The following is a 23,695-nucleotide window of genomic DNA, read 5'->3' on the forward strand; positions in this document are numbered from 1 at the left end:
TCTTAAAATTAATTTAAAAGTTTAAAAAGTGACCCCCAAATCCTGGCCAACTGAACCAGAAATGGCCAGGCGATCCGCTAGCTGCCCGGCGCGCTGCTGTCCGCCGGAAGCGGAGGGGTCAGTGCGGCGGGGGTGGAGGGGGGAGGTGGGGGCGGTAGGTGGGGCGGCAGGTGGCGGCTGGAGGCGGGATGGAGGCAGGATGGAGGCAGGAGGCCCGGCGCCTGCGCACTAGCCCAGCATCTTCCGGCAGCGCAGCCGCTCCTCTTCGCGCTTCTCCTCCACGCGGTTCTCCAGCAGCCTCAGCTCTCTCTGCACTGCCTTCCGCATGGACGGCTCCAGCTCCAGCACTTTCTCCAGGTCCGCCTTGGCCTCTGCCTCGTTCCACACCTCGGCGTGAGCCCGGGCCCGCACGTAGTAGGCCTTCACGATGCCTGCGGGGAAGCTGTGGCTGGACCCACCGCCCAGCCCCAGAGGCAGCCCCCCCCTCCAGCCTTGACCACCATCCTCCCCACTCTGCACCTCCCGAGCCCATCTCCCCCGTCCACGAGACGGATGCTACCCACTCGCCTGCCGCCCCGCGGACCCCTCCAAGGCCCTGTCATTAATTTTACATTCACAGCTTGCTATTCTTTTCTTAGAGAGGCGCCCCAAGTGGTGCGAGCTCCAGGCCCTGCCCCTGCCCCTGTCCCTTACCGTCATGATGAGGGTTAAATGAAATGACAAGTGCAGAGAATTTAGTGCGTGTCGCAGAGTAAGCGCGGGATGCTGTTAACGTTCTTCAAACATCGTCTTCACAAATATTGCCGTATCCGCGCATCACGGATACTAAAATGTACTTAATATTGTCCCCTATACTGATTGCCCCCTTTCTTAAAACTTGTTTACTGCTCCACACAGGTTTGGTGAGCTACTTTTATCTTGTCCTAATGCACCTTAAAATAAAATACCTCCCACTATAAGCACGGCTCATCCATCCTCATCACCTGTGATACCGTTATAGGCTTGGGGAAACCCTGCGACGTGGAGGCAAGTTTTGATACCTTGACAGGGTCAGGAGAGAGGGCCATGGAAGTCTGTGCACTCGACGCTGGGCCCCTGGGCGGATCGACCCCGCCCACCTGTCCCTCCTCGCCCCGCCCACCTGGGTGGTGCCGGAGGATGTCGCTGGTGTGCTCCAGCACCTCGTAGTACTCCTCCTTCTTCAGCAGGCACTGGCAGTAGTTCAGGATCAGGGTGTTAATCATCTTCTCCAGCTTCAGCCACTGCACCTCCCAGGGTTTCTCCTGCCAGGTGGAGAAAGGTCTGCTGCTCCCCCCACCCCAAGCCCTCCCCACCGTGGCCATGGCCAGTGCAGGACTGCTCCCCCGACGTGCACCCCACTTCCCAGGCCCCGGGCGGGCAGCCTCCCACCTTGGTCTGCAGGTTCCTCAGGCAGACGATGGCCTCCTGGTACTTGGTAGAAGCCTCCTCGTAGCGGCCCAGCTTGAAGAGCCGGTTTCCTTCTCCGTGGAGGATGGGCACCGCCTGCATCTTCTCATCATTACTCAGGTTCCAGGTCTCCCTCTGGTACTGGCTGGGGGCCTCCACCTGCCCCAAGAGCTGCAGGTCAGTAAGGCAGGGACCCAGGGTGCCCGCAGCCCAGCAGGGAAGGCCCTTTCCCCTGCAAGGGACTAGAGAAAGTGGACCCAGAACATCCCGCTGAAATCAGCTCTGGACTTTCCACAGTGAAGATCCACCAGCAGAATCTTGCTTGCTGGCCAAACACATACAAACGGGGGAAGGAAACAACAAGCCCCGCCCCAGGGCCTTACCCTAAATCAGAGCCTTTGTGCAAATTAAGCAACGGTACTCATTTGTCAACACACTTTACTTCCAATATTCAGAAAATTGCCACGATATTCGTTTCATTAGAACAGGACACTTTATTGCCATCTACTGGAAAATTATCACTATAAAAGCACAAATATATAATGTCTATAATAAGTACCTTAGAGGCGATGCCCTTGTGCAATGCACAAGCCTCACAACTGTTCAAGCAGGCCCCTTAAAGGCCCCTTGTTGACACAATTCTCTTATTTATTTGCATTCACCCATGTAGCCCTCAGGCTGAGCCTCAGCCTTGGCCCTCAGCTGAGTCCTGCCCTGATCTGATCTTCTGCCACCACCCCACAGACAAAGGCCATCAATCATGCAGGGGTCCGGGGCAGAGGGTGTGGATGGTTTCCTGCGGCCTCTCCCACTATTGGAGAACCAGATCGGAACCCACAAACCACAGGGACTGGGGCTGAGGGTGTAATTCGAGACTTTTGGGAAAAAAATGGAAGTAGATAGCCAATAGAAATAAAATGCCTCTGAGAAGAAAATGAATAACGTTTTAAAAATTGGTTCCAAAACAGCTTTTCCCTTGGAAAAGGCAAAGGACTTCTTTTGGAGGGGGGGATGGGGTTCCCATTCCAGTTCTCCTGTGGTTTATGAACCCTTTCTTGTTCTCTAAAGAGGAACTGGGTGATGTTCAGTGACCCGCGGGGCTGGGCTTCCCTTGATGTCCACTGACCCCGGTTGCTCTCCGATGCTGGGACAGCCCCTACCCTGCCTCCCACGCCCCAGGGTCACACCTGCAGCAGTTCAATTATGAAGATCAGAGGCTGCGGCTCCTTCTGCAGCTCATCCAGGTCCTCGTAGCCCAGCGTGTGGTAGGCGAACATGTTGGCCAACCCACACGTGTGCACGTGCCACTCGGTGGGGTCCTTGCCCTCCGCCATCTGCCGCAGGCTCCGGGACAGGATGGGATAGACCCCTGTGTGCTGTGGGGAAAGGTGGGCGGATGGCATCGGGCTGTCTGCTGGGAGCCAGCTGGGCCACAGAGAGCCCCACTCCGGGGTCGCCCCAGAGCAGGACTCCTGCCCCCGCACTACACCTGCCCCATGGCTATTACTACTCACCACTTCAGCATACCTTTGCTAATCACTGTGGTTACCTGCGTGCCAGGCAGAGTGCTCTACACCTGTTAGATCCTTTAATCCTTAAGATGACCCAGTGAGGGAGGCTTTACTGTTCTCCCTGTTTTATAGATGTGAGAACTAGAGCCCAGAGAGGTTAAGTGATTTGCTTAAGGTCACACAGCTAGAAAATGACAGAGTCAGGGTTCAAACCCAGCTCCAGGGACCATACTCTAGCCGCAATGCTGTGTCACCTCTTGCTGGCCCTTGTGGTTGACTCTTACAAGTTCCTCTCCCAAGGAGACCCTGAGTCCACGAAGCCTGTGACCTGTAGGGAGGGGAGCATGGAGAGCTATGGAAGGAGCGGGGCTCCAGGGCCCAAGAGGGCCAGGTTGGCGTCCTGATGGTGCCGCCGATCGGCCGCGAGCCCAGGTCACTGCAGCTGCCTGAGCTCCCCTCCCCCGGGTTGTACCTGTCTGGTAGTGAGGCTGCTGTAGGGGTTAAATGAGATGGCGTGGATATAGGGCCAGCTCACCACGGCTTCACCCAGCACTGGGAGCTGGGGTGGCCGCCCTCGGGGCGAAGGAGGGCAGGAAAACCAGCTGCTTGGCCTCAGGGAAGGCCTGTGGCACTTTAGGCCATTGTAGGCCTCAGTTGCCCCCTCTGTGAGCTGGGATGCCATGCAGACAAGCTCTGAGAACCATTCTTGGGCGGGGGATGCTGGGTCCTGAGATGCCCCAACTCAGGCTCCCGCACGGCCACTCCAGTAAAAACACACCGCCAGGAAAGTGAAGGGGCAGGAACGGGTCAGCTTGGTCTCCGCATCACCAGCAAGGGGATGAAGGTCACCCCTGCCCCGCCCCCACCAGCCAGGATTAGCCTGGAGTACCTTCAGCTGTCTTTGTGAACGAGATGACCAGATGGCAGTTAAGCCTGTTGAGATGAAGGCTGGACGAAGGGAGGGAGGGGCCCCCAGGGAACAGCTTGCTGTGGAAAGAGCGCTCTCCTGGCCCTCACACCGTGGCCCCCAGCTCACAGCCCCCCGTCCCCCAAGAAAGTCAGCGCTTAGCTGCCGACCCCAGGAATGGGAGGCCGTTTGGACATGACCTCAGACCAACACCTTGTCCTGTTAGCCACCTGCCATTCTAGCACTACTAAGGATGCTGGTCGGCACAGTGGGCTGTGGGATGCCACCAGGAGTGGGCAGAAATGCCAGGGAGAAGGACACAGGCCCGAAGGAGGAGCAGAACTCCAGGGCCCCACACCCATCGCGGCAGCCCTTCCGCTGCGACTGGACGGGGGATCCCCAGGACCACTGCCCTTCTCTGGGACTCCAAGGCCACAGCCTGTTTCTGTCTGAGGGGCTCTATCTATCTGGAAATTGCAAACTGGAGTTCTGGAGGCCACATTCAGCTCCCAGATTGGTTTTGTTCTATCCTTCACATGGCGGGCTTTTTGTATTAATTAGTTGCCAACACTTAAGCACTGAGTGAGTTCACGGGCTAATGAAAATCTCTGGTTCATCTCCAAAACTCAGGCTATCCTGCCCCTTTCACACAGCAGCCATCCAGTTGGAGCTGAGGAGTGGCTGCCCCCTGTGGTCCCTGGCCCTTGTGGGATTTGAATTTGTAACCCCCCACCCCCCGGCCTCACCTGACTGGGCACCAGCAGAAATTTCCTCATTCCAGTGTGCTCCCTGGGTAGACGGGCAGAAGCTCCCAGAGCCCCTGATTGCCTCTGCCTCTTCACACTTCCTGGCCTGGATGCTAGCTCTCTCCCCACTTCTAGGCCTGGTGAACTCCTATTCATCCTTCAACACCCAGTTCAATATTATCTTCTTGAAGAAATTCCTCCTATGATGCTCAAGCAGTTAGTTGCTCCCCTCCTGTGGCTCTAAATCACTCTGTCCTCACTTATTTATATTGTGGTGCTACCTGCCCTGCGTTGTAATTGTTTAGGTGGCTGCTTCTCCAGAATTCAAGTTCCTTGAGGGATGGGGACTTTGTTTTGTTCCTGACACCCAGCACAGGCCAAACCTGGTACCCACTGAATGTTTTCAGATAGACAGACATACAGAGAGATGATGGGTGTATGCTTAGTGATGGAAGAATGGATTATGGATAATTCTGGTTGAAGGGAAGGATAGATGCATGAGTGGATAGAAGGATGGATAAGACGTGGATGTGTAGGTGGGTAAATGACTCTGGAAAGAGTGTGTGTGTGTGTGTGTGCGTGCGCGCGCCCATATGCTCAATCATAACAACTGTGAGCTGGGCGGAGATGAGGGGGACGACTGGAAAAACCAGTAATCATCGTGGCGTAAAAATTACCAGCCTGTGAGATGGGCAGTGCGCTCGTGTGACTATTGATGTGTTCAAAAGAACACAGACCCCACAGGAAACCAAGAACCAGGCCCACATTACGGGAATAACAGTAGCTTGTGGTTTTGCAAACAACAAATCAATCAACCAATCAAGAATTTATTGACAGCCCTCTATACACTCAGCACTCCTACATGAGCAAATATGCATCCTATGGAGAAGGGGCCCTTGTTGGTGACCAAGCTTTGTCTAACATATGGCCTAAATTACAGGCACATATGGGTCTAAAAAAGTACAGGAGCATTGTAAGCAAAGTCAATAGATATCATTTTAAACTGACTGAAACCACAAAGAAGCCGATTTTATGAAGACTTGACTTGTTAAAAATAAAACATCAGGATAGGAATTACATAAGGACTGGTACAAAGAAAAGATGCTCAACTAATATTTGCTAAGTGAATGAAGAAATGAATAACGCATTGGCCAGGATCCCCTAGTGGTAGAAGATGGCATTGCAGCCTGGCTCTATTAGACGTAACCAAAAACAGACACTGCATGAGGAGGGGACCAGTGATTCATCCCTGATCCTATCCCTTAGCTTGTTTGACCCAGAGCAAGTTACTTTCCTTCTCTGAGTCTTACACTTCCTCATCAGTAAAGCAAGGGAGTTAATCTCTAAAATGCTTCTAGCTCAAAATAATAGCTCCCACTTCTCAATTGCCCCATACCATGATTTGCCCTGATATACATCGTATCATGTAATCCCCACAACAGCCTGTTAATATGGGGATTTGTTACTTTACAGATGAGGAAGTGGAGTGCTAGCAGGGAAAAGGGACTTCCCCAGGGTCACACAGCTAGTAAATGAGCAGAGTTCAAAATCCAGTCTCTATCGCTCTCTCAAATTGCTTTTTCAAGTAGTCAGTGGCCCCTGGTGAAATAACAAATCTGGGCGTCCACCAATGGCTGCTAAATCCAATGCTTAAAGTCAAGGAAGAGCTGTGTAATGTCTGGGCTCGGCTGTCAAGATGTGAGTCCACCAACCAATCCTAACATCACAGTAAGAGAGGTAAGCAGATGTGGAATGCCTCCCAGTGGGAGGCACACAGCACAGTTTTTAGGAGATGCGGGGGATCGAGGAGCGTGTTAGACAAGTCCATGGCAAAGCAACCAGCAAGATCAGAGCGGGGCACGTCAAGGCAAGTGACCCAGTTCCTGCAACAAATCCACGTCCAAGAAACAAAAGACAGAGGAGAACCTATAGATCCAAAGACACCTCGGAGACATATTAACAAAGCTCTGTGCGTGGATTTTGTTTGGATCCTGATTTGAGCAAACCAACCGGGAGTAAATGAGGAGACAATTAGAGAAATGTGAACAGTGGCTGGATAGTAGATGGCATTAAGGAATGATTGGGGTCTTTCAAAAACATAATAAAGATACTGAGGTTATTTTTTTAATATCCTTCTTTTTAGAGATACAAATTGTAGTATTTACAGATGAAATGATACGGTTGTCTGGAATGTGCTTTAACCGTAGAGGATGAGGAAGGAAAGTGGATGGGTTTTGATGGAACAAGACTGGCCACAGATTGATGGTGCCTGGCATAGGGTGATGGGTGCTTGGAAGTTGATTATACTTTTCGTGTAAGTTTGAAAGTTTCCACAAGAAATGTCTGTTTAAAGGTCAGAGAGGGGCTTCCTAGGTGGTGCAGTGGTTTAGAATCCGCCTGCCAATGCAGAGGTCACGGGTTCGATCCCTGCTCCAGGAAGATCCCACATGCCGCGGAGCAACTAAGCCCGTGTGCCACAAAAAAAAAAAAGGTCAGAGAGTTTTGCCATTCCTATCTGGGCCAAAGACCAAGGAGACTGCCTTGTCTGGGTGATTGCTAAGGGTACCACAAGTGAGAAGACAATTTTGCAGTGTTGGTAGGAGTGGGGAGGAGGGCAGAAAAGTGACCCGTGGCCCAAAGTCTCCAAGATCCAATAATCCTGCCCAAAAGTGAGGGCTGTGAGGTAGGCCCTGTTCCCACATCCCAGCAGCCAGCCTGGACACCGACTGTCGCTTCAGCAGCACCTGCTCTTTTGGGAGAATCCATCTCCCTCATTACCGTAGCGGAGAAGCAGGAGGCAGGACTCTCCCGCCAGAGTTTTGTTTTACCGTCACTTCCCGGAAACGCAGCCGCCCGGCACAGTGGATGGGCGGGGCCCACTTACGATGGTGTCACACCAGAACTCGGCCACCTCGCTGACCCGCATGGACGTCAGCAGCATCTCCCAGACCTCCAGCTTGAACATGTTCCCGATGATGATGTGCATGGGGTGGCCCACGTGCTTGCTGTCATCTATCACCGTCCGCTCCTCGTCACATTTCAGGGTCCGGAAGTGAAAGGTCACCTGGTCACCAAGAGCACAGACCCTGGTCTAGACATACCTCCTGAGACCCAGCAGAAGCCACCCCTGACACCAACTCCCCCGGGGCTGTCCTCACCCAACCCCAATCAGACCCTAGAGCATCCCCCCCACCCGGAGCCTGTACTCCCCCACTCCCTCCTAAAGGACCCCATCCCACGCTCGACAGCTCTGCAGAACAGGAAGTCCTTCCTTAAATACGCCCTAGATCTGAGGCTGCAGACCCAGCCGCTCCATCACCCAGGGAGCCCACCAGAGATTCCTGGACAAACCCCTTGACCCCTGAGGGCCCTTCCTTCTCACTCACATTTAGGACTTCAGAAAATTCCCAAAACCCCACCCCGACTCCACACTGAAGTTTAATTTGCAAAGTATCAAAAACACCCCGTGAAGGGCACCCATTCAGAGCTACCCAGATACTTGGGGCAGGGGGGAGGGGGGATAATTCCAGGAGGGACCTCCTGGCCATTTGTCGGCAAAGGAGAAGGCTGTGTGCAGTACTCTGTGGCCCAGCTGGAATGCAGAAGGCTTCCATGGGGGTCTTATCTGGTCTGGGGGGGCGGGCCCCACTCACTCGGGCTCCGGTGATAAAGTTTGGGAGCTCCCCGGTGCCTCCGTGCAGAATGGTTTTCTTGATCCCTTCCACGTTGAGGAGCAGAGCGGTGTCCATGGCTCCAGGTGCAGGGAGATGTCCAGCCCAGCTGAGATAATCTGTCTAGAGGAAGGCTCTTAGGTGGCTGAGAGGTGGGGATTTGTCCTGCGGGGGCGGGGGGCAGGATGTGATTGAGGGGAATAAAGTGAGGCCGCTCTGGCAGCTTGGCCGACGACCCATCCTCTGCCTCTAGCAGTGATGCAGGGACCCTGCCTGACATGCACTGTTACTGCCTCAGCTTCTGTTCTATCCAACCCTAAGGAGGGAGGACAGCTGGAGTTTCTTAAAGAGGATGGGGGGTGGGGAGAGCGGGGCCCAGGGGAGGGGGGGGACAGGGGACTTCTCTGGTGGCCCAGCAGTTAAGACGCAGCGCTCCCAATGCAGGGGGCCGGGTTTGATCCCTGGTCAGGGAACTAGATCCCCCATGCATGCTGCAACTAAGAGCCTGCACGGGGCAACTAAAAAAAAAAAAAAAAAGATTCCGCATGCAGCAATTAAGACCCCGAGAGGCAGCCAAACAAATACATAAATTAAATAAATATCAGTAAATATTAAGAAAAAGAAGAAGAAGAAGACAGGGGATCAGGAGAGGCCTCAGGCCACTGGAGGAGGAAAGGAGGAGGGACCGGAAGCCCCCTTTACCTTGCCTGGTCCTGGGGTGTTGGTCCTGGTCTCAGACTCTTAGTTCCTTTGAGCCCAGCCCGGGGCCTTGCGGCCTTTGCAGTCCTGCTTCCGCCTTTCCTATCTTCCCCTCCTTTGCTCCCCAAGATCTGCCCACAGGAGGATGTAACATTGTGGCGGGAAGGAAGAGCTGGCAGGTTTCTGGCTTGGGAGAGCATCACAACGGAGTAGGAGAAGGGGGGCAGGTTTGGAGGAAGCTAGGGACCCCCACCAGCCAGGCTCCTGTCTCCCCTGCAAGGTCTGGCTGAGGACAGTGGACTCTCCCGTCTCCTTTGCAGGGTCTCAGCCCTGCGCCCTGGAATCCGGGCAGAGCTTATTTCGGGCATTTGAGGTTTAAAAGTGAAAAATGATGTAAAAATGTGGTGTTTGGCGCCACCTTGTGGCCAATTCAAGTTCTTATGCTTAGGCTCCCCCAGGCCTTGAGGGTGAGGATTCTGAGCGACAGGAAACTCTCTTCTTGACCAGAGGCTGACATGTTACAGGAAGAAAGGACACAGGACCCTGCCACAGGGAGAGATGAGAACACGGCAGGAGGAGCCTGAAAGCTGCGTTCAAAGGGTCGACCCACCTCTCATTTCCTGATATTGTGGCCTTGGCTATCTCCCACCCTATCTCCATTTTCCAAACTGAAATGGGAAAATCGACCTCTCCAGCCTCCATCTCTATGAAACTGAGACGCTCCCCTGGAGAGTGAGTGGGACCCCAAAACCCAGCACCCCTAAAAATTTTGACTCCCGTGAGAAGCCATTAGCATACAGGAGGCCAAACCGGGGTTAACTGGGCCAGCCCCATCACCCTTCCAGGACCCCTCCCTGAGTGCTCAGAGACCCCCCCACTGTAGGCCCAGCTCCATCCCTCTCTGGGGGACAGGGGATAAGGTGGGGGTGCACAGGGCAGTGGTCCTTCTTTTCTGTTCCTTTCTTTCTGCTGCCACACGGCAACCTAGAGCGGTGTGCACACGTAGGAGGTAAGATGGATACTTACATGGTGAAACTACAAAGAAAAATCAAAGAGATTCCCATAGAAGTCCAGGGAGGGAGGACACAGAGTAGGGGTGGGGAGATTGCTTTTGGGGTCCTGGCAATGTACCTGGGTGTTGGCTTTATTATAAGTATTCATGCTACTAGGTTTTACGTTTTAAGCACTTTCTGTCCTTGATATTCACAGCAGAAGGAAAAGTTCTAATTGGCTCTCACATTGCTCAAAACTCTCCCTCTGTTTCAATTGTTTCCCTTTGCAGAGAGTTGAAAGGCACACACGGATTGCAGAAACGCCTAGGGGTTGAACTGACAGATTTGGCCCATGGTTGGGGTGGGGGGCGGCGCAAGGGGAAGAGGGTGTTGAAGCTGTTGCTGGAGGTTTCAGTTTCACTGCTGAGAAGAATGAGGTGCTCAGGCCATAACCTCCAGATGGACCCCCAGCCACAGCTTGGCCACCAAGCAGTCCTCCTAATGGACTTCATAAAAATGCAACTCTAATAACCCCAGTCCCCTCTGAAAATTCAGCAAAGGCTTCCCACTGCCATCAGGATAAATTCTAAGCTCCTTCCCTGGCTGATGGGGTCCTGCAAGCCCTGCCTCTTGCCTCCTGGCCCCAGGTCTTTCCATCTTGCTCAGCCTTCCTCTGCTCCTGGAACACAATGGAGCTCTGACTTCCCAACATTGGCCTTTGTAGATACCTCTATTGGAAAACCACTTCCACTTTGTCCCCCTACCTCCTCAGCTAAAACGTCACATGCTAAGGGAAGCCTGCCTCGACCCCCCAGGTCTAATGGGTTCCCCATCCCTTTTACACCCTCTCATCATTACCTAGCACCTCACGTTCATGACATTTTGCACGGTTTAATGTCTGCTTCCCCCATCGCACTGGCATTTTCACGAGGTCAAGGTAACTGGTGGAAGTTTTCTGTTGGACAGGGAGCCCTCAGGGCAGGACAGGGCTGGAGCTCCTTCTCATCCTCCAACCTCCTCCCCAACAGAGGCAAGGATGGAGCTGGACCCAGAAGACCTCAGCCTGGGACCACAGACTGGTTTTTCCTCCTTACAAGGAGAACCAGGAGCCCCTGCACCCACCACCCCACCGCTGGGAGTCTGCTTACCTCCGTACATTCTCCTTCCCACGGCCTCATTCCACCCTCTACACAAGGCAAAGAAAGAGGCTCCTCATTCAGAAGAAATTGTTTCTTCCTCCTCTCGTTGCCATGGAGACTGTTCTCCTTCACCTGCCCTGCCAGTCACGGAGCTGAGAGAGGGGGGCGGAAAGCCCCAAGCAGCCCCTCAATCCGGATACTTGATGAGGCTGTGGAAGCTGTTAAGAATTCAGGTTTCAGAGTCAGATCTTCAGGGTTTAAGTTCCAGCTCCGACTCTCTGTTCCATCTTGGGTGAAACACCTCACCCATCTGAATCTCAGTTTTGTCATCTGTAATGGGAATAAAAATAGTACCTACTTCATAGCATTGCTGTGAGGATTGAGGAAGATTAAAGAAAGGAAATGCACTTAGCACACACAGGGTGAGGTCTCCACACATATAAGCTATTGTATGGATGCCCGTGATGTACGTGCCGGGCACTGCGACAGGCAGACAGGCACAGATGGACAAGGACAATGAGACAGTCCAATCTGGGAGGCTTTGTTTCTACGTGTGTCATCTTCCCTGAGTCTTTCCCACACTTTCAACTTAGTTTCCAGAAAAATAATAACTCTTGCTTTTCCCCCTCACATTTCATTGGTAGAGGACATGAATTAAATTCCCTAGTTACAATAACAAATCCAACAAGCGTACAAGAAGTGTGGGAACAAACACTTCCGATACTTGGGAAACAACTCAACTGGGGGAAGAAGTTGAACAGGCAAAACAGCAGCCTTTTTCAAACTGCAGCTCACAACTCTTTGCGAGCCAGTGTAACAGAAATATAACAAGCTGTCACCACCTATTTTTTTTTTTTTTTTTTTTTTTTGGTTGCGTTGGGTCTTCTTTGCTGTGCTTGGGCTTTCTCTAGTTGCGGAGAGCCAGGGCTACTCTTCACTATGGTGTGCCGGCTTTTCAGTGCGGTGGCTTCTCTTGCTGTGGAGCACAGGCTCCAGGTGCGCAGGCTTCAGTAGTTGCGGCACATGGGCTTAGTTGCTCCACGGCAGGTGGGATCTTTCTTGACCAGGGATCGAACCCATGTCCCCTGCATTGGCAGGTAGATTCTTTTTTTTTCCTTTCTCTCTCTTTCTTTCTTTCTTTCTTTCTTCCTTCCTTCCTTCCTTCCTTCCTTCCTTCCTTTCTTCCTTCCTTCCTTCCTTCCTTCCTTCCTTCCTTCCTTCCTTCCTTTCTTGGCTGTGTTGGGTCTTTGTTGCTGCACACGGGCTTTCTCTAGTTGCAGTGAGCGGGGGCTACTCTTTGTTGTGGTGCGTGGGCTCCTCATTGCCGTGGCTTCTCTTGTTGCAGAGCACGGGCTCCAGGCACGTGGGCTTCAGTAGTTGTGGCACATGGGCTCAATAGTTGTGGCTCACGGGCTCTAAAGCACAGGTGCAATAGTTGCAGCACATGGGCTTAGTTGCTCCGCGGCATGTGGGATCTTCCTGAAGAAAGGATTGAACCCATGTCCCCTGCATTGGCAGGCAGATTCTTAACCACTGCACCACCTAGGAAGCCTGGCAGGTGGATTCTTAATCACTGCACTGCCAGGGAAGTCCCACCAGCATTTTTTTTTTAATGAAATATAAAATATGTCAAAGCACCTCACACGTAGTCAAGTATTGTTTCAGGAAGCTTTTGTGTCGGTTACACATATGCGTGTGTACTGGGGGTCTCACAGTGGATCCTGGGCCCCCACACATGATGTTCCTTGTGCAAGAAGACCCCCCCCCCACACACACACACATTCAAACACATTCTTTGCTTGGCAAACTCATTCTCTAGGTCTCAGCTTTAAATGACATAATTTTTGCGTCATAATTTTCTTTGATGGATTGATTATTGGTTAATTGATTCATTCATGCCCATCTCTCTCTACACACTAGATCTGAGCTCCCGGAGGTAAGGAATGCACCTGTTTTGTTGACCTTTGTGGACCATTGTTAGCACAGAGCTTAACCTATCAGACACAAGTAGATATTTGGAAAGACATGAGAGGGGACATGGGGAAGGAGGGGAAGGGGGCTGGGAGAGACCAGGGGTGGCTACACCTGCCGGGGAGAGGTGCAGGCTGAGGAGAGGCAGTGTGGTGTGCTGGCGGGGCTCATGGACCCTGGTTCCAGACTGACAGAGTTTGAATCCTTGCTGCATACTAACTGGGGGAAATTGGGGCCCCAGCTGACCTCCCTACACCTCTGTTTCCTCAACTAGTCCTAGGCTGCAACGAGGGGCTCGTGAGCTCCTCCTGTAAAGTGCTGGCAACACCAGTGCCTGGTGCCTAGTAAGTGCCTCGTTCGTTCGCCTCGGGTGGGGAGGGTCCTTTCGCAAGGGCGTAGGTGAGATCACCCAGAGGTGAAGAATAGGGTTAAGGACTGAACTTCAAGGGACCCATCAGTCGAAACTCGGGGTGAGGGGTGGAGGGTTCCAGGTGAGGACGGCAGCAAGGAAAAGGAGTGGGGAGCGTGGCTGCTTTGAGGAGGAGGGCGGGCGGGGCTTTCTAAATGATGGAATTTATTTAGTTCCGATGCTAAAGGGAGGGAGGGAGGGACTCGGCCGGATAGAAGTCAGTGGGACAGGGTGGGAGGGGAGCGTGTTTGGAGGAAGAGGGGAGGTGCACCCACTCTGTCCCCTCTTCCAGGATGGGCTTTCGTGGGGGTCAGTGCGGGTGGCAAGGCTGGGGGACAGAGGGTCACGAGGGAAGTATGAAACAAAACTTCCACGGGAACCCAAGGCTCCGAGCTCCCCCAGCCCAGGCTCTTTCGGACAAAACCACTGAGACCTCCCAGCAGGATGGGAGGGGCCCCTAGGAGCCCGGGACCCCGCCTCCGCCCCGCCGGGTCAGGCCAGCCAGAACCCTTTGTAGTTAAGGAGGGGGGCCCAGCGACCCCGGGGCCGAGCGTCAGGAGGTGGGGCACGGATTCCGCGGGCAGCGCGGGCGGGACCCAGGAATACAAAGGGGCCTCTACGCGCGGCTCCCGGCCCTGCGGACATCCTTAGGGTTGAATGGAGAAGGCCGGGCCAATCCGAGAGCAAAATTCACAGCCGCGGGCGCAGGGGCCAATCGGATCCCTGGCGCGGCAGCGGGGCGGGGACGGAGCCAATCAGCTGTGAGGACAGGGCCAGGGGCGGATCCGCGCGGTGTTTCAAATCCTCTGGGTGGGCGAGGAGCAGCCGTGCTCGGCGTCTGGTCAGCGTTGGGCGCTGCTGGGTGAGTGCGGGCCCGGGCGTGGTAGGGCCTCTGTTCAAAAGGGACGGGAAGTGGGGAGGGGGGACCTCTAGTTAGGACAGGCACGGTATGTGGGGCTTCTGGCTCTAGCCGGATGGACATCGGGGTGTCCGGTCAGCCCACCAGAGCGGGCTGGGTCAGGGCGAAGTCGTGAAAGGGCCACTGGTCCTGCCCTGGACCAAGTGCCGAGGCTCGCTGACGGCCGGCCGATCCTGACTGCCTCCCTCTCCGCCTGCAGCAGATAACAGAAAGGAGGCTGGGATGAAAAGACAGCTGTTTCAGACACTTGCAGCAAGGCTCCCCTTGCTGACCGGCCTTGTTCAGCCTCTGCCCTCTTCTGGGCTTCGCTGACCCCTCTTCCAGGAAGCATCCTCCTCCCTGCACCCACAGTTGCCAAGCGCCCCGCCCCACGGGCCCACATCCTATCTCTTCCCCCAGTACTCAGGGTCTCTTTGAAGCCTGGGAATGGCATGGTGGGGGGTGGTGCCTTGCTGACCTCCCTTTGATCTCCTCTCCAGGCTCTGCTGGGTAGAAAAGACTCTCGTTCAGGCAGATGGCTTCTCGGTGGCCAGCCGTGGGGCCCTCCATGCGTCGGAGGTCTCTCCAGAACCAGGAGCAGCTGAAGGAGAGCGAGGCCCTGCAGCCTGCCGTCGGCCACCCGGACACCTCCAGCGGAGCCCTGGGTTCCTTGTGCAGACAGTTCCAAAGGAGGCTGCCCCTGAGAGCAGTCAGCCTCAACCTCAGGGCAGGCCCCTCCTGGAAACGCCTGGAAACCCCGGAGCCAGGGCAGCAGGGCCTCCAGTCTGCAGCTCGCTCAGCTAAGAACGCCTTGGATGCCATGTCCCAGGTAATGCCGACCGCGTCCAGGTATGGAGGGCTCCCTTGAGGCTGGATGATAGCTGCTGCCCGCAGGGAGCCCCCAAGAATATAGATCCCATGAAGACAGGGCCTTTGATTTGTTCCTTGCTGTGTCGCCCGTGCTTCAAATAGTTCCTGGCACATAGTAAGTGCTCAACAAATAGCTGAATGAGTGACTGATAGCAGTGTTATGGAGGAAACAGAGCCTCACGAGACAAGATGATAGAGCTGTATTGTGACAGGAAATTGCATGCAAGGGGCAAATGGTGGGGAACACCGAAAAGAAGCTTAGTCAGGGAAGGCTTCCCAGAGGAGGTGATTCTGTGGGATTCGCCCAGGAAAGGGGAAGTATGAGCAGTGTACAAGGCAGGTGAAACAGTCCAGACCCAGGGCAGAGGGAGGGCAAGATGCTGAAGAGAACTGGCAGGAACTTAGTCTGGGTGTGGCCGGAGGGCAGAGAGCAGGGCGGAGCATGAGAGGGGGTTCAGTGCGCTGAATGTGTTTAGATGCTACCAGCAGTGACTGGGGGCCCTGGGAACCAGTGGGAAGAATTTTCAACATGGTGGGAAAAGGGTCCAATTAGCATATTAGCTGTTTAGCTACTTGATGGAAAGGGGGTTAGAAGCAGATTCACCCCTGAGGGGGGCCTGGCCTTGCAGAGGAGTGAACAACCTCAAGAACTGCTCAGAAGGTGGATTTGAGAGGATTTGGTATCAGACGAAATGTGTGGGAGGAAGAGGCCATGTGTGTTGGGGATGACATGCCCCTGGGCTTCCCAAGTGGCTGGAGGTGTGGGGAGGTGTCACCTAGGAAGGACAGGAGCTGTGGGAGTGGAGAGGCTGCCAAGAAGAGAACTGGGGGCAGGCAGGGCATCTCTTCGGTATCTGTGGGGGAATCTGAAGGTGTGGGAGGGGGAAGCGTTTCTGGACCCTTTGAGGAGGTCTCTGAGCCAAATATCGGCCCTTGAGAAGGATCTCCGTGCAACAATGTGGAGAGTGAGGGAGACCAGAGGCCGGGAGACAAACTATTTCATGGTATCCTGGGGTACACCTGGTCTCCTCTGGGCCTCCCCTTTGAGTCTGGGTCAGTCTGTCCTGAAAGAGGGTTTGGACTTGGACCAATGCAGACTCCATAAGCCAGACTGGTTCTGCTGCTGGCCACACACACATCCCCGGGGGCTCTGAGCTGGGTCCCTGCCGTGGACCCATTTCACACGGACTCATCCGCATCCCTCACCCTGCGACTAAAAGCTGCCTGGATTTGTAGGACCAGCTGGTGGGCCGAGGGGTTGGGGGTATGGCCTGGGGACTCTGGGGTAGCTCGCTCTTGGCTTGTCCATGCTGACCTTCCCATGTACCTGTCACAGAGAATCCAGGAGTCCTGCCAAAGTGGCACCAAGTGGCTGGTGGAAACCCAGGTGAAAGCCAGGAGGAGGAAGAGAGGGGCACAGAAGGGCAGTAGCCCCCCAGCTCGCAGCCTGAGCCAGAGGAGCACCTGGCTGCCTGTGGCCGCCCCTGCCCACTCAACCCTGGACCCCTGGGAGAGAGAGCATCCCCGCCTCTCCACCCAGATGGGCCCGCGTGCTCACCCTCGACGGCGGTCCAGGAGGGCTTCTGCCTTCCGGAGCCCCTACTCCTCAGCAGAGCCCCTCTGCTCCCCCAGGTAAGAGGAGTGGTGCCTGCCCCCCAAACACTAACTGGGCCCTGGGGGCTGCTGAGCCCCTCCTGGGGCTCCCTGGAGCCAGGGACACCCTGAGTCACATCTGTGCTCTGGCCCAGCTCTGCACTCCGCCAGTGGGGGATCTGGGGAGGTCCTTCAGGGCCTTAGGTTCCCCATCTGCCAAAGGAAGAGGCGAGCTTAACTCTGGGAGGATCACAGTCACCCAAGCCTCCTGCGGAGCCCAAAAGCAAGTTTTGAAGCCACCGGGAGGGCTGAGGCTCACCCGTCTGCAAGATCATCTGCCCTTGACCTTGGCTTTGTGGGTCCTGCTCCAGCTTTTCTCTACTGTCTGCTCCAAGCCCCTCTGATGCTTCTTCCTGGAACGGGGGTCTGTGGTGACATGTTCCCAGCCCGCGTGGGTCATCTGGGCGCATACACCAGACCCAGTGCTGAGCGGGAAGGGCTCCTGTCACAGGTTTGCAACTAGTGACTGATACGTGTGGCTTTTCCTTCTGTTCAGCGAGTCTGATAGTGACCTAGAGCCCGTGGGGGCAGGAATCCAGCATCTCCAGAAGCTGTCCCAAGAGCTGGATGAGGCCATTGCAGCTGAGGAGAGGTGAGCCGGCATACCATGCTGTAAAGCGACATGGCCTGGAGGGTCCCCCTTGAACCAGGCCTCTGGTTCTGGCTCTGCCCTGCTGTGTGACCCTGGTCATCCCTCTCCCTCTCTGAGCCTCTGTCTCCTCTGCAGCATTGCCTCAGTCTCCTCCTTGATGAAAGACCTAGACTGAGGTGGTGGTTAAGGACACACCCTGGACGTATGCGGCCCCTTGAGCCTAAAGACTCGCCCTTCCTCCACCACTCCCCGTGGCCACTCTCTGCCCTGCCCACCCATGGAACTGGGGAAAGTGCCATGGCTATGAAATGCCTGATCTGTGTGCTTAGGACCCCGTCCTGGGGGCAGGGCCTGGGCCTGGAGCTGCCCTAACTGGGGCCTGTTTGTACGTGGTTGTGATGTACTCTGAGGCTCTGACTACGTGCCGAGTGGGCCATGTCCCCGCCACGTCGCCAGATCTGGTCTTGTCTAGCGCGGGCGGAGAGGGTCCCTCAGGGCCTGCAGCACCCGATGGCATCTGTCCCCTCACTTTCCCACCTCTAGTGGCGACATGACTGTCTCTCTCATTCGTGACTGAGGACAGCGCCCTTCAGGTAACACCCTCCTCCCAAGCATCTTAGTGTCTTCCTCCTCCTCCTCCCTCCACTCCTCCTCCTCCTCCTTCCACTCCTCCTGCCTCCACTTCTCCTCCTCCCTCCCCCTCTTCCCCCCTTCCTCCCCGCCTTCCTCCACTCCTCCTCCTCCCTCCCCCTCCTCCCCCCCTTCCTCCACTCCTCCTCCTCCTCCCTCCACTCCTCCTCCTCCTCCCTCCCACTCCTCCCCCCTTCCTCCTCTGCCTCCCCTCCCCTGCCCCCTCCTCCTGCATGAGTTCGTAGGCCTATTTGGAGGCATGTTAAAGAACTGAGTCTTTTCTGAAAAAAGCCACAGAGCTGATGGGCCCCGCAGAGCAGGAGGTGCAAGTCTTCCGACCTGCTCGGAGCCAGAGCTGCTGACCTCGTGGGGCCCCTCACTGACAGAGCACACCAGGACCCCAAGCAGCCGCAGCCACCTTCCAGCACCTCATTTTGGGGGGCAGGCCATGGTGTCCCCCTCACCCTGCCTTCAGCACAGTGAGGGGTATGACGGGAGCTCTGTCTTGCAGGAAGCAAGCCATAGCGGACCACCATGCCCTCGCACCCACCATCCGCGCCTCCCAGAGTTCCTGGAGGACCCAGGAGCTGGCAGTGCCCCTGGGCTGCTGCAAACAAGGACCTGACTGACAAGGGCCCAGATGGTGGCTGCTCAGGGGCCTCTGCTCTCCTGCTCCAGCCACCTCCCCATCCGCCAATGACCCCTTTCCACAGCCTGCGAGTGACTCGGGGAGACCTCGGAGAGGTGAGGGGAACTGTTCCTTCTATTCCCCTCCGGGGCTTGGAAACGCATCCCACACGTGAGCGTGACGGTTGCTTCGCTCGTAACATGAAGTGCAGGCACCGGGTAATACTGGAGAGCTCTGAGCTGTGTACCCAGAAGGGGGGTCTGCGTGGAGTCATCCCCTATGTCACCAGTGTGCGGGCTCTTGAGAACCCGGATTCTAGCCCTGCTTCCCACACCGGGGCCCCGGAAGAAGGGATGGGAGAGGTTTGCAGGCCCCAAGACCCTGGGTCCACAGGTACCTATTTACATTCTCAGCATGGGGCACTGTGGGCATACAGGGAGGGGTAGCCCTGTTCAACAACAATTTCTGCCCTTTGTAAATTATTTAAGAAACCTGCTTTGTTGTTTTATCAGCAAGAAACCACTGTGTGACTTTCCTAGATAACACTGCTTTTTCATAATAAAGACTCTCTTTCCATGTTTGACATCTGTTTGTTGTCACCGCCACCCTGCACCGCTCTGGGCAATAGGTCTGTGGTCTGGGGCCCGGCTTCATCCCCGTCACCCACCCCGACTCCCAGCCAGCATGCCTCCAGCTTAGAGAGGACACAAGCAACGGGAAAGCTCTCTCGGCTTAGTTCAGAGCAAAGACCGTTTTAAAGGCAAATAAGGTTTTTATTTCAGTGACAACGTTTGAGAGTTAAAAACCAGCTCACATCAAAATCAAGACCAGTTGTTAAAAATCTTTTAACTCCGTAATGCTGTTTTTGTCTTGTTAGAAATCTAATATTTTACATTTTGTTTTCTAACGGATTTTGTACAAGGCAGCCATGAGAAGTAGAATAAACCTTTTTCACCACAGAACCATCCACCACAAATAATACTGAGAGGTACACACGTAGGAACAGTCAGACAGACAAGGTCAGACAGGCTGCCACCACCGAGTAAACAAACAGAAAAGGACAGCGGGGTCCGAGGATAGGAGTCCCCACGAGCGAGCCACCCTACTGTCCCGCCCCTCCTTGGTGTCACCTGCCTCTTCTTGTGCCCATGAGGGTGGGGGGTCAAAGTCTTGATTTTTTTTTTCCCACCCACCCGGTTGGTTTCTCATCCAGGAGACAGGGACCCAGACCAGGCCTCGCTGCTTGGACTTAACCCTACTTAGGATTTTTAAGAAAGATCCCCCAAGCCCGGGGGGGAGCAGAGAGGGGAGGGGAGATTTCTTTTGGCTGAGCCAAAGAGAATAGGTTTCCAGAGCACTTGGCACCCAAACCCCCGGGGATTCGGCAGGAAAGTTGGTTATTTAAGGCGGGGTCAAGCTGAGGCTCCGCAGGCAGGGCTGCACCTGGGCTGGGTGGGCGAGTGTGCCCCGCAAAACTGGTGCCACCTCCGGACCCATTTCCACCTGCCTCGGGGTCTGGCTTTCATTTAAAAATCGGCGCCACGTTTTGTCTGCAGGGCACTTCCGGGGTGCGGGCCTGGGCTCCAAAGTGGTCAGAAGACAGTTTAAAAACCATGAGATCCAGCCTCCGCTCTTTCAGAGAGCCCACCCCGACTCCCCAGTAATGTCTGGAATACTGGGGTTCAGAACATGTTGGTTTTCTGCGGCCCGGCATCCGGACTGGAGGGCCCTTTATCCACATGCATGAAAGAGTCTTATTTATTCATTTATTTATTTAATATATCTGTTGCGGAGCCTAAGTGAGGAGTCGAGATCTTTAGAAAAGCGCCATGAGGCCGGAAGAGCGGGCCCTGGCTACAGAGGCACCCTGAACCCCCAACAGGGCAAAGGTAGGGGGACGCAGCAGGCAGGCCCTCCTTCGGGACAGCCCCCCAGACTAGGAAGAACAAACATGCCACGCGAGAAACAAGGAGCTTTGGTCAGGCGGGAAGATCTGTTTTCCAGCTCCTGGGGAGCAGGCACGCCGGGAGCTGGAAGGATTCTCTAGAAAACAGCCAGATTGGGGGTCACACAACTCCTCTGGGAGAGGTAGCAGCACCCCCTCCAGAGAACACAAGTTGGTTCTTTGTTTTTCTCCAACTTAACACGACGGACAAAAACCAAACGAACCACTAGCAGAAAAAGTGCTTATTGGTTACAGAGTTGCCATGAAAGCAATACTGAAACGAGTCTGATCACGATACAGAACTCCACGTACACACATTCACACACACCAACTGAAGCTCCCAGAAGGCTGTATTCACCATATCTCTCTGTACACCTTCAGCATCTGAGGTGCACGTCGTCAGAGCCCCAAACTGGAGCTCCGAAAGGGAAAAGGTGCAGGCCCTCCTGCTGGGGCCCGCATCCCAGCTCCAACCCCCCCCCCCACCGAACCCTGCTCCCCCAGACTCCAGATCCCTTAGGGTCCCTGCTCTCTCTTGTTCCCAGCCCGGGGTTCTCAGAAAAAAGGGCAGAGGGACTCTAACTGGGGGAGAAGTATCGCACGCTAAGTATTTCATCACGTGAGAATAGTATATCAGTGGCTTCTGCAAAAAGGAGATGGAGTTTCCGAGATGCAGACTAAGTCCGCCCGAGTTTAGTTCAGGGTCTGTTTTGGAAAGTGGGGGAAGGACTGGAGTGGAGGTGGCTATGCCAGGTGAGCTGGTGCCTGATGGAGAGCCAAGAAGGACGAAATGTTACAAGGAGGGACGGGCCCCTTGTGAACCGCCAGGAGGCAGGACCAGAGAGGAAGCTGGGGGGTGACCACCCCTCCCCAGCAGCCTTGCCAGCACCTCTGGGCTTGGGTGCAGATGCGGCGCTGGAAGTGGAGCGGAGCTGGCAGGCTGGGGAAGACACAGTTCTAGTAGAGAGCAGGGGTGGGGCCTGGGAGCCTGGACCCCTCCAGCCCCAGCGGGGCGCCGAGTTTACCAGGTGATTCACGACAGCGGTGCCGGCTGCCCCCACCAGCAGTCGCCACTGGGGAGGACACTGGCCACATGGGAGCTGCAAGAGGTAGACGGCAGAAGCGACACTGAGCTGACACAGGTGCCTGCTGGGTATACAGACGTCTGGGCCTGGGCAGCCCAGCCCCTGACACAGATCCCCGGCTGAAAGAGCTGGATCAGCCTCAGTGACAGCCCGTAGGGCTCTGAGGCGGCCTGGGCAGCCCAACAGGGCGGGTGTGGATCTGGGCCAGGGAGCAGGGGGAAGTGCAGGAGACCAACACCCGGGCCAGGGGCTCGGCAGTAGGAAAGCCTGGGCAGAATTTGAGGGGCCCCAGGACAATCGAGCCCCGCCCACCTCAGGGGAGACCCAAGAGGAGGTTATGGGCACCACGCTGAGTGGCAGGGGGAAGGGAAGAGAACACAACAGTTTGAGCCAAAGTTACATGAACCCCCGGAGCTCTGGGACCTCAGCTGTATGCCTTCCAGGAGCCAAAAGGAAAATCACTCTGAGCAGAGCTAGGGAGGGGGAGCCAGACCAGTGCCCTCTGGGGAATGTCTCTGTTCCTGGGACACCAGGTTTGGGTGTCAGTGCAAAGCAAACCTCTCCATGGACCAGGGACCCCTTCCCAGCAACCCCCGCAGAGGGGCTTCTTTCGAAGTGGTGGGGGCCATAGCAGCTTCCTCCTCCCCCGCCCGCTGAGCCCCTCTCTCAGTCTGCGGGGAAAGTATGGACCATTGGGCGCTCTGAGGGGCTCTTAGGCCTGAAAAGCCTCAGAGGGCAGAAGTGCAGGACAGCCTAGGAGTCAAAAACTCCTACCAATCTCAGCTGGGGAGACCCCTCCAATTACAGAAGGAAGGCAGGGCCCAGAGAGGGCAAGCGATGGGCTCAAGGGCACACAGCCAGCCCAGCTAGGCCAGAGCCCAGGGCCACAGCCTCACAGGGAAGGGCACCGGGCAGGACTCTGGGAAGAGGCAGGACTGTCCTCAAGGGCACGGGAGAAAAGTGAGGACAAGAAAGAGGGGACAACGGACAGCTGCAGGAGGACAGACCGTCAGCACCAGACCCCGCCCCCAAGGGCCGTGGACAGACGTCTCCAATACAGGATGAGCCCGGGGACAGCCTCTCGCTCCCAGAAAGTGGCCACTTCGCCACAGGGGAGCCAGGCCCAAGATGGTGACCCAGGACGTCACAGGGAGGGCGGGCACAAATGCCACTCGCCCCTCCAGCAGGCAGCCAAGAAGCTGTACCTGCCAGCGGCTGTTGGTCCCCGATCTGGGGGCTCCTCCCATGAGGGCCCGCCTAGCATCGCTGTGGAAGCCTCGGGAACCCAGAAGGATGGGTCGACTTTGTCAGACACTCCGGCTCAGGGCAGACCTGCCCCCGGGATTACACAAACATCCACCCGGACTGGAGCTTGCGTTGCAGGCGTGGGGAGCAGCAGCGACTGCCCTGAGACCCCTGGATCTCACCCCTTCGCAGCCCAGGAAGCCCCCCAAGGCCGGGCAGGGTCCCTCCCCCCTCGCTGGTCGGACACTGCTGGACAGACACGGGAGGGAAAAAGCAGGAAAAGGCCTGTGTCTGCCGGGGAGGAGACAGCGCCTCCCGTCTCCGCGGGCAGCCCGATGGGGCCCCCCTGCTCTGTGCACAGCCCGGCCCTCAGGGCACTGACTCGAACTTGGGGGGCCCGCGCGCCCAGCTGAGCGCGGGCAGGGGCCGCTCGTGGTCCTTGTCGGACTCGGGCTGGCTCTGGGCCCGCTCGGGCTTGGGGTTGGCGGGCGGGTCGGGCTGCTGCACAGACATGGTCCTGCGCAGGTGGTTGCGCTTCCGCAGGAACTCGGGCTGCGCGTGGAGGCCGAAGCTGCCTTTGCGAAGAATCATGCGCGAGCTGTTCTTTTTGGGGCGCGAGCGGTGGCCGGCCTCCAGCGCGGCCAAGTGCGCAGCGTAGCCCTCGCTCAGGAACTGC

The 23,695-nt window shown here is 55.8% G+C and overlaps 1 protein-coding gene across 3 annotated transcripts in view; it reads right to left on the bottom strand.

Moving 5' to 3' along the window:
• Positions 1-115: 115 nt before the first annotated feature.
• Positions 116-23,695, bottom strand: part of LOC130839852 (membrane-associated phosphatidylinositol transfer protein 3) — a 106,332-nt gene continuing 82,752 nt past the window's right edge. For 2 of the 3 annotated variants that reach the window (XM_057714432.1, XM_057714431.1), the window contains one exon: positions 19,510-23,691. In XM_057714432.1, coding sequence (XP_057570415.1) covers positions 23,389-23,691 — 303 coding nt within the window. In that variant the 3' untranslated portion in view covers positions 19,510-23,388. Of the gene's footprint in view, positions 432-1,141; positions 1,284-1,410; positions 1,588-2,615; positions 2,805-7,476; positions 7,657-8,245; positions 8,387-14,476; positions 14,586-19,509; positions 23,692-23,695 lie in introns of those variants that run through there. The other variant, XM_057714430.1, reaches the window with a different exon arrangement.

This window comes from Hippopotamus amphibius, chromosome 17 (assembly GCF_030028045.1).
Source record: "Hippopotamus amphibius kiboko isolate mHipAmp2 chromosome 17, mHipAmp2.hap2, whole genome shotgun sequence".
In the NCBI taxonomy this organism is placed as follows: Eukaryota; Metazoa; Chordata; class Mammalia; order Artiodactyla; family Hippopotamidae; genus Hippopotamus; species Hippopotamus amphibius.